Here is a 10,743-nt window from a genome sequence, read left to right on the forward strand (position 1 = left end):
AAGACACATGAAAAACTGATCAAAAATAAGGATAAAAAAGGTTATCACATAAAAATAAATGTTTTTACCTAAACACATACCTAAATAACATTTTTTTCCCGCAGTCTATACTCAGCCTGAACAATTAAAAGCTCTTACTACCCACGGTTCAATCACATTGCACATAGCATCTGGAAACTGTACATTGTAAGAAACAATAGGTTAAACCTTTAAATAACACATCTGTATTCTCTTTAAGAAAAATGTTGTTTTTTGTCTATACATATTCACTTTTTGTATGTAGTGAATTATTGTTTTTATTTCATTCTCATTTTTTCTGTATTAATGTATGTTTGCACCATGTGTACAGTTTCTTCTGCACTAAGCTCCTGTCGCCAAGTCCTTGTATGTGGTAATAAAGCTCCTTATTCTTCTTTTAAATAGTATAATTTAAAATAAGAAAAAGAGTGTCTGTAATGGTCCCTTCGAATATATCATTTTAAACTTGTTTTAAAAAAGTAAAATATTAGATTTTAGGCAACCTTCTGCACAGTAGTGTACTTTTATGTAGCTTGATGCTCTGACATTCTGAAGCGATCAGGGGCTTTGTAACTAATACGTAAACACGAAATATGTGTTTTTTAACTAAAAGATAAAGCAACTACGTCTCCATTAATATTATTATTATTAGGTAATTGTTTGAGTCCTCCAAAAGTTCATAACAATAAGGATTCGAACTTTTATTTTGAAAAACACCTCAGAGTTGGCTTTATTTTGAAAAGTGTTGTCGTGTCCGCCTTTATACATCTTTCTTTACATTTATTCCTATACATTGTCGTCCTAATGTATCCAAGACGCGACATATCTGCATTTAAAAACAAACAGTGATAGCTTTTTATAACAAACCAATCCAAACCCCATTTAATGTGCTGGTGTCGTGTTAAGGAGCGACTATACAGCACGTCTGATGGAGCAGAATGATCACATTACAGTATCGTACTTAAATTATCTGCTGTTGGATTTTAATTGCCGCATAATTGCAAAAGAATAACTAAACCATTTGTATTTACGGTAAGAACATTTTATGCTTAAGGTTACTTGAAATAAACGCCATCCATTTGTTTATAACGTTATCTGCATAGCTGCAACCTGCTAATACAGTTTACTGAGCCACAGGATAACTCCTTATGATCAAACATCCCGTTTACTTAATGTTTATTGCGGGAATACATATCATTACGACATATAATTAAATCAGAAGTTGAGGCAGTTAACGTTTTCTGAGGTTGCGTTAATTTTCCAACTGGGTTTCGAGACCAGACAGCAGGTAAAAGTGAATTTGGATAATGTAAGGAACCCTAAAGGGTTGTTGTATGTGCAGGCATCGTGCTGATATTTTGTAAAGGGAAAATATGTACTACTATCATTATATTAGGCTAGGCTATTAATATATTGTGAATAAAACTTAATTTTGTATTTAATTGAATAAACTTAAAACATAAACTTGTAATAAATTTGAAAGAATATTTATTGTCAGTCCCGAACAGCTGTTGCATTGGAAGATGAAAGTTAAATCCAGAAAAAAGAAAACAACCAAACAAAGTCAAAATGGTGAAGCAAAGCTCTTGAATGGTGATGGCACCGACGCCACAGATAAAACCGAAACACAGGACTGTATTATGGACACGTCTCATATTCGACAAGGGGAACTGGAAGCCTCTGGAGTCGTTACCGTACCATCTGAACAAGAGCTCAAAGTAAATCCACATCCTCTTGAATTTAGAGCCGTCGTTCCAAAGACAGAACCAGACTGTATTCCCTTAAATCCACCAAACGTTGAGGTCAAAACTGAACCTGGTGTTTATGAAGCGTTACAGAGAGACTGTGGCCTGAGCTTAAAGGAGGAAAATGAAGAGGAGTGGACAGAGATCAAGCAAGAACCACCAGAAGCGAATTCGGTGGGGGATTTTGACATGGAGAAAAGCACAGGTAATTGAATTGTTCTTTATATTCAGGTTTGTTAATTTGTTTGTTAATTATAATAAACATTAAGAGATGATTTATAATACTAAATTTGATATGTTACATATATATGTGTATGTCATCTTTTGTATCCCTGTATTTCTTCGTCTCCAGCTTCCTCCTCTCAGATTTTGCCCTGCCCTCATTGCTCTGTGACCTTCACAGAGTTCTCCTATCTTGACAAGCACATCAAATGGTCCCATCGGAGCGAATACCTGTCCTGGGTGAAAAACCATAAAGTATTCAACTGCTCCAAAATTTCATCGGGGATGCTTAGTTGCTCCTCGTGCCACTTTCGTTTCTTCTCTCAGAGGCAGCTGGATTCACATATCCGCCAGATCCATCTCCCCAAGCCCAAACCCACCCGAAAACGCTACACCTGCCCGCAGTGCGATCGCAGCTTCGATTACATCGGTAACCTGAAAAACCACTGCCGCAAGTGTCACGGCCTAACCATCGTGTCGAAGGATGGACATGTAAGCTGTGCTAAATGTGGAAAAAGCTTTGCTGGAGTCTGGGGTCTTGGACCACATCGTTGCCATGATCCAGAGGAGGACAAGAAGCAGGAGACTGGTGTGGACGGACCCATTTGCACAGACCGTGGGTATGTGTGCAAAGTCTGCGAGAAGAACTTGCCTACACTTCAGTCTTTGACCATACACAAGCGCACTCACACCGGCGAAAAGCCGTTTGCCTGTCAAGACTGTGGCAAGACATTCGGTGACAGGGGCAGTCTGAGGAGGCATACGTTCATGCATACGGGGATCAAGCCGTATAAGTGTCTTGAATGTGGTAAAGACTTTGCCCGGATGAGTCACCTCACCAGTCATCTACGGACACACACGGGTGAAAGACCCTACCCGTGTCTCCAGTGCGGGATGAGATTCAGCCACAGGTCGACGCTTCGCATCCACCAACGTGTCCACTCCAAGGAAAAATTGTTTTCTTGTCCCGACTGCGGAAAGGCTTTCTCGGCTCCGAAGTATTTGGAGGTCCACCAAAAGACTCACAACCCCCAGCCCACGTTTGAGTGCAAGGTGTGTGCCAAGAGGTTTACGCGGGAAGACGTGCTGAGGAAACACCTTCGCATCCACACGGGTGAACAGCCGTACCACTGCGACGTTTGCAACAAGCGCTTCAACCGCATCCAGCACCTGAAAATCCACCAGCGCACGCACACCGGAGAGAAACCTTACCGCTGCGAGCAATGCCGCTCCAGCTTCTCCCAATCCGGCGATCTGACGAGACACTTGAGAAGACACTCGGGAGAAAAACCCTACGCGTGTCCCGACTGCGACCGCCGGTTTAGCGACTCGGGTGACCTGAGCAAGCACAGGCGTATTCACACAGGCCATAGACCCTACCAGTGTACTGAATGTGACAAAAAATTTCTCATGCCCCAGCACTTAAAAATACACATTAGAACACACACTGGAGAGAGACCGTACAGCTGCCCGCGGTGCCCTCGCACGTTCAGCCGCACACACCATCTCTCTCTACACATGGAAAAGCACATTTGAGGATAGGTAGTTTGTTTCAGGAAATTAATATAAATTTTGTTTTGATGTCAATTGAAGATCGATTCATGTTGCATCTCAGAGAGAATTGAAAGGTAGTGGATTTCAGTTTTATTATGCACAGTATATTTGTCATAGTTAGTTTGCATGGATGGCTTTGGAGATATTAGTCAAAAAGCATTTTGGAATATCTAAAATGTTTTAGTTAAGAGGCTTTTTGAAATCATCTGTTAATTGAAGATGCCACAAATACTTCATAACATACAATGAGCCTTTTTAAAGCAATAGTTCATCTGAAAATTAACGTTTTTATTCCACCTGATGTGATTACAATCTTGTATGATAAATGTCTACTTCTGAAGAACGCAAAAGAAGATATTTAGAAGAGTGTTGGCATCCAAACAACATTGGATCTCAATGATTTTCATTGTACGGACTCGAAACCACCAAGACAATTCTCCAAATATCTTCATGTTCCACGGAAGAAAGAATCACATACTGTACAGGTTTTGAATGACAGGATTCTACAGTAATTGGCAGTAGTTGCATTTTCGATTCTGAAATGTTTCAATCTAAATGTCCTTAGCTATATTATTATGTGCATACATAATGATAAGAAATATATGTGTTCCTAATTTTCTGTCAATATTATGTATCAGTTTGAACTAAATGAACATATTGCTCACTAAACTCTTGGGACTATGTATCTCAGGTGTTTTAGCAATGTTTTAAAATTGTGAAACCGTATAAATTTGTCCTTTTAAATAAAGCAGTGATAAAACCTTGTCTATAGCTGTTTTGTCTAAACCATGGCCATTTTGCTGCTCAAACCCGTGCTGTACAAACACCTAAAGCCAATAGATGGATCACTTGCTCGGAAGGCCCAAACAGATCTACCTCAGTCAATGTTGGTGCAATAGGCCTAATATTTTTATGTCTGCGATTACGAGGACAGCAGCACGAGCGGCGTGTGGACATAGATAACAAAGATGTATTTAGGGCTAAATAATATTGAGTTTACCTTTGTTTAAAGCTGGAATCAATACTTCTTAAAGCATGTCCATTTTTCATTTAGCAAGCCTCTTGTCGGAGAGGAGGGTCAGGGAGACGTATGGAGGGGAGAGTGTTTTAATTCCCTTCCCGGGTGTAGCTGTAATAATAATTGTCAGTGCAGCCGTGTATCCAAAAGATTGGGTGAAAGGAAGGCCAGACACTACACAAAATTAATAGATTTTGAATTGAGACGGATAGAGAAGGCTGTTATTTTTTATTCTTTCCTGATTTTTACAGCGTACCGACTGAGATGACCTTTGGTGTCGATGTAGTGGACTTGTAGGTATGCACAACAATTCACCTTTTGATATGTTCAATCCCCAACAGCATAACCGTAAATACTACTTTTGTAAGTCTGGCTCCTGAAAATGTCACTGTAACGCTTTAATGTTGATAAATTGCCACAGATTTAAATTTTGTAGCAGTTCCTCATTTGGGGCACCAGGGGGAAACAGATATCTGTCAATGTGTGCTTTGGGGAATTAGAAAGGGCTTTCTGGTGTCTGTCTCCTGTGGTTCTCACTTTTTCTGCAGTGAGACAGCCTGCTGGGTTATTTAACAGAACGAGTGAAACAGTGTTACGTCTCTAATGCGTAACATGTATGTCTCCATGTCAATTTATGATCACAAAATCTTTTCCTAACCGCTTTTTATATTATGTTTCAGGCTTACAAATGTGTAGACTTGTTCTCTGTGAGTTAGACATATTTGTGACCCTGCCTGTAAATCCAGGCTAAAGTTTCTGAGCTAAAGTCTGATTCTGAGGTATAGAATCGAGCGTCAAAGTTTAACTTCAACCATTAATTTCAGCATGATTTCAGTTTTTGAGTGTTAAAGATATCAAGGTTATTTTTCACACAATATTATTTACATTATGTGGAACAGTGGTTCTCAAACTTGCGGGGTGTTGCTGTTGTCCAAGATGGATCTGGGGAGCACCGTTTTTTTTTGCCTTTTTATGAAATATAGAAATTTACCATAAATGTTATGCAATAGAAAAATAAGACCACCAAAATACCAAAAGTATTGACGTTCCAGCATTGTATAACAGAATTGGTTTGGTTTAAATTTTAAGATAATACGTTATTATTTGGGGCTCCAAAGCAATGCACTCCACATAAATGAACCCTTACAACTAAAAAGTTTGAGAACCACGGATGTAGAATGATTTTATGCAGAAAACAATAAATCACAAAAAGCTGGGTGTTTACAGGCAGGGTCGCATTTATTCTATAGGCCTTAATGGTTAGTGCTGAAATTCGCCGTCTAACAGACCATCTATAAGATAAGTCTAAAATTGAATTACTTCTCTGTTGAATTAAATAAAAGACCTCTTGCACATTTTGCCTCCCCATCTTCTATTGTTTTGTATGTAATTCCGCCATCCAATTTTCTCAATATTTTCTCTCAATACTTTTGTCAATTTGGTGAAGGAACACATTGTTGGCTTTGGTGTGCCGGTGTCACAGTGTCGTCTCGCTGCAGTGGTTTTGGTGCTTGTTGGCCTCAGAGGTCAGTGTGTGGGAAGAGCCAGCAGCTTTCGGGAGCTTTAGGGCGGCTGCGTCTGTGTCCCTTTGGGCTCAGTCGAGCCCAAATCCACTTCTCTCATTCATGAAAGGGTTACAGCAGAGGTCAAATCACCACTTTTCCACTCCCAGCGAATAACACGCAAGCCGTGTGCTTAAGATGGTTTAGGTGGGCGTATATGAAACTGTGTATTTTGGTGGGTGTTTTTTGTTTTGTTCTTGTAATGACAGTTTCTTGGCAAGGGTGAGCGTGAAAGACGTGCCCAAAAGGACAGAAGATGCTGTGAGTTACGCTGCAAATTTCTTAAGGGAAGATGGTTAGCTTGGAAAGTGAGTAGGGTTGGTGTTGTCAAACTCGAAAATGAGGAGCATATGATTTTTTATTAGCGTTTCTGTGCACGCAGTTGCGGACCGTACCTATTATCTGTTGTGCGGCTCCATGTAACCTCGATTCTGGAGGCCCACAGCCTCAAATCTACAATCCTCAACTGCCTCCTTTCTTCTCCTCCCCAGTCCGCCCTCTGTCCTCACCTTTGGCTCTGGGAGTCTGTTTAGCACAGGGATAGAGATGTGGAGGGTGAGGGAGACTGACAGTGTGCGCTCCTCTACTCAGTAAATATGAACTGCACCCAACAGACAGCCTCATTTATCACAGGGGAAAGCGCGCAGGAGGGAAGGGGAGTGAGGGAAGAGGGATAACGGGCCGGGGCGATGTGGCCTTAGCTAGCAGGAAGAGAGCGTGGGGATGATAGACAGAGGTCTGAGAATGGAGGACAAGAATAACGCAAGAAGAGCGAGGATGCAGGATGAGAAAGAAAACAAGCAGACATGCTGTTTAGAGGAGTCATATAGAAGAATCAAAAGAATTAGAGTAGAGTTAGAGAGACGAGGAGTGGAGATTAGGCACAGGCCTGTTGAAAAACTGAGTTGAGGGAGAGCAAAGAGCTGACCAGATGAAGGAGGTTGTGTGTTAAAGCTGAAGTACTTTAAGGGATAGTCATCATTTACTCACTCACTCTGCGGAACACAAAATAAGATATTTTGAAGAATGTTTGAATTACATTAGGGTGAATAAGTAATGACAGATTTTTTTTGTGCTTTTTTTACATTTCAATTTATAGGGGTACTTCACCCAAACTTGAAAATTCTGTCATCATTTACTCACCTTCGAGTTGTTCCAAATCTCTATAAATGTATTTGTTCTAATGAACACAGTGAAAGAAATTTGTAAGAGTGCTTATAACCAGACAGATTCCCCATTGACTACCTTAGTATGAAAAAATACAATGGTAAAGTGCCACAGAACTGTTGCTGTGCCACATTCTTCAAAATGTCTTTTGTGTTCAACTGAACAAATAAATTATCAAGTAATTTTTCCTATTTTTGGAGTCAATGGGTAAGATCTGTTTGGTTATAAGCATTCTTCCGAATATCTTTCTCTGCGTTGAACAGAACAAAGAAATGTATACACATTTGGAACAACTCCAAGGTGACTTAATGATGACAGAATTTCATTTTTGGGTGAAGTATCCCTTTTATATGCATTGACATTAATATGCATTTGATAGGTTGTTTTCCAGAAAATCCCACATCAACATTGAGTCAACCAAATGTGTGAGTATCTCGATAATAGAATCTTTATTGGTCAATCAAACAGATAGTCCTGGACGATACAGTACACTTAGACTATGCGGCGCAGGAATGGAAAGCAATGCAGAATGTCACATAAACGCAAAAAAAATAAAGTGAGACGGATAAGAACGACTGGAGCTTTGCCTGGGGTCGTTGTAATGAAGAAGGATAACTAAATCTTATTTTGATCTGCAGTGAATGAACTTATTAACGGATCACAACCTGTAATCTGGCTGTCCGTGTGGATCCTGACAACTCTGCCCCAGCAGATAAGGCTTTAATCCTCAGTGCTGAATACAGGTACTGACCACTGAGACCAAAGCATTATGCTTTGCTCTTGGGTAGATTCTCCTGCACACTTATGTAAGTCAAGGTTCAACCAAAAAGGAAGCAACTAAAATTTTTATTATTTACATATATAAACGTGCAACGTTGTGAATTACTGTACGTTGATGCTGCTCTTTATGCTTTACAGTACAATGAAAACTGCTGTTGCTCTTTGTAATATTTTATAATGTTCTGTTATATTTTCTTGTTGTGTTCAAAAGAAAATAAGTGGATTTAATACATGGAGGTAAGTAAATGATGACCATTTTTGTTTAACCATAACCTTATGTACAAATGTATGTGAGTTACATATAACTTGTGACATTAATAGTTGTATCTGGATAGTTAAGGATCAAAGTGATTTCGTAGGTTTTCTAACCAGGCACTGAATACAGTACCTATTTACAAGCCTTTCAGTGCCTATGGGCTTTATGCACGTGTTATTTTCGTGTTCCACGTAAAGAACCCGACAGTTTCCAGTTGGGGAACTTAAAGAAGAGAGAAATGCGAAACTGAGAAAATAGTTAAATTTAGCAGATGCTATACATTGTGGCACACCGCAGTGGTATAAAGAAGTGGCCTTCTTCCCTATTTGCTCAGTTTTCCCTTAAGTCTCCCCAACAGGAAACTGCCTAGGGTTCTTCCCGTGAAACGCGAAAGTAATGCGTGCATATACAGCCCGTTGCTGTGGGGTCTATAGGGCCTCATGTGACCGGGTCCAATTGTTTGTGACACCTTATGTGTACTAAATGGGAGAAAAAGAGATAATCATGAAGATACATGTACTGGCTTTCAAGCTGTATAATAAATCACATTAAGCATTAGCCTCACATCCTTGCCACTCATTATAACACACATAATGTAATATATTGATTGATTGAACATCAGATTTAAGGCATGCAACATTTTGCTGATAGATTGGCGAAAGAATTACAAGTTTTTTAATCTTTGCTTAACGTTGAGTAAAAATGATATATTAAATTAAATCGTATCTTTAATCTTTGACAGGTTTAATTTGGTCTATTCTGAATTGTGCAATGTAGGTACTTTCTACTGCGTCTTCCTCAAAAAGCTCTATACATCCAAGATATCATCTGCACTAGATAGAAGCATTTCATCTCCGGTGGAGTAATCGGATAACATTTTTATTCCTCTAAAATACATTTACCAAAAATATTCAACACAAGCAAATTACCAGAGGGACTTTATATTTCCGTGAGTTTTATCAGCAGCTTATTGATTTTAGCATAAACAACATATTTATTTATCAAGCAACAAACTTCTCATCTAACATTGTTTTTGGCGTAAAATAGGACCAGAGTTTAACTGGTATTAAACCACCTTTGTCAGATGTCATCAACAAATTTGTGAGTATGGCATAGGCCAGGATAAAAAGACAATGGACAAATCATAGTACTCATATGGTTAATATCCTTTTCATTCACACCTTTAAAAACTATATCTGAATACTTGTAATTAAAGGCTCCTGTAATGAGCTAGGCACGAGACTAATATCCCATAATTGGCACTAATGGGCGCTAACTCAAAGCCAATCGTTTGCCAATAAGAACCTTGTACATTGCCCTCTACTCTTCGTTATGGCCAGCGTCTGACCTCTGTATTCTCAATGACTGAAGGACATCACTTTACTCATCTAGCAGTTTTTCCTTATACACGCAAATACTGTCAAATATTCTTGAAAATGCATCTTATACTCTTAATCAGCAGATATTAAGATGTGTTTTTATATGATCCCTTTTCATCAGTAGAAAAATGAGTTTATAAATAGGCCTAGTGAGTGTATTGGTATGTTGGCTTTTTCTTGATTCTACTGTAGAGTTTCTGTTGACTTATGCTGTACGCATTGCTATGTTACAGTATGAGCTGAAAGGCTTCAAGCAGGTCTATAAATTAAATCAAGGCCACGATAAGGAAATTGACAGAGAGAGTGCTGCCCCAATGAAAGCAATTGGATGCTCGTAAAACGTTCCCTGGTGGGCCCTCTATATCTCTTTGCTTCACTGTGTTGTCTTCCATTTTTCCCCTCTTCATTCCTACTTTTTATCTTTAACGGCTTACTCACTTAGCTCACAGTGTCTTGCGTTTTTAACGTCTTGACACTGCTCTTTTTGCTTTGATTTTTAAATGAGTATCCTATCTTTTCTTTACTACCTCTAAACCTTCCTATGTTTTTCTTGTTCTTTCACATAGTTCTCTGACACACTTTTTCCGTATAACCCCCGCACACCATGGAGAGACAGGAGAGAGGAAAGATGATGTGTGACAGTTGCTATACTTCGATCTTCTGTCAGTGAGATTAATATTGACACAGTGTGTATCTTACCAGAGGCCTGTTGACTGTGTATGTTGTGTATTTATTCATTATTCTGGTTGGGGCATTTTTCTCAAGAATCAGACAATAACTGATGTGTGGTCTTAAATAGAGAGAGTGTATTGGTGGCCTGAAACGAGTCGATATGGTCACATCTGGGGTTGACTTAACCATGGTCTTTGTCTCCATGGGGAGGCTGCAAAGTCAAACCTTGTTGTTGTTTCATTGGGTTGAAAACACCTCATGCTTCACTGACAAGTGAAGGGTCAAAGTTTGTCAATGCCCCAGATAACTCGACATTTTGGCTACTTTTTTGTGCGTTTTTAAATGATTCAGATGTGAGGAGGTTCAGAGG

At 39.3% G+C, this 10,743-nt stretch overlaps 1 protein-coding gene across 1 annotated transcript; it reads left to right on the forward strand.

Annotated features, from left to right (window-relative positions):
• The first annotated feature begins 758 nt into the window (after positions 1 to 758).
• On the forward strand, positions 759 to 4,293 carry LOC130432325 (zinc finger protein 436). The gene is made up of 3 exons (XM_056761639.1): positions 759 to 1,050; positions 1,517 to 1,968; positions 2,116 to 4,293. Exons 2-3 carry the CDS (start codon positions 1,542 to 1,544, stop codon positions 3,519 to 3,521), a joined length of 1,833 nt encoding a protein of 610 aa, XP_056617617.1. The 5' UTR covers positions 759 to 1,050; positions 1,517 to 1,541; the 3' UTR covers positions 3,522 to 4,293.
• Positions 4,294 to 10,743: the final 6,450 nt, after the last annotated feature.

This window comes from Triplophysa dalaica, chromosome 12, assembly GCF_015846415.1.
Source record: "Triplophysa dalaica isolate WHDGS20190420 chromosome 12, ASM1584641v1, whole genome shotgun sequence".
Lineage (NCBI taxonomy): Eukaryota > Metazoa > Chordata > Actinopteri > Cypriniformes > Nemacheilidae > Triplophysa > Triplophysa dalaica.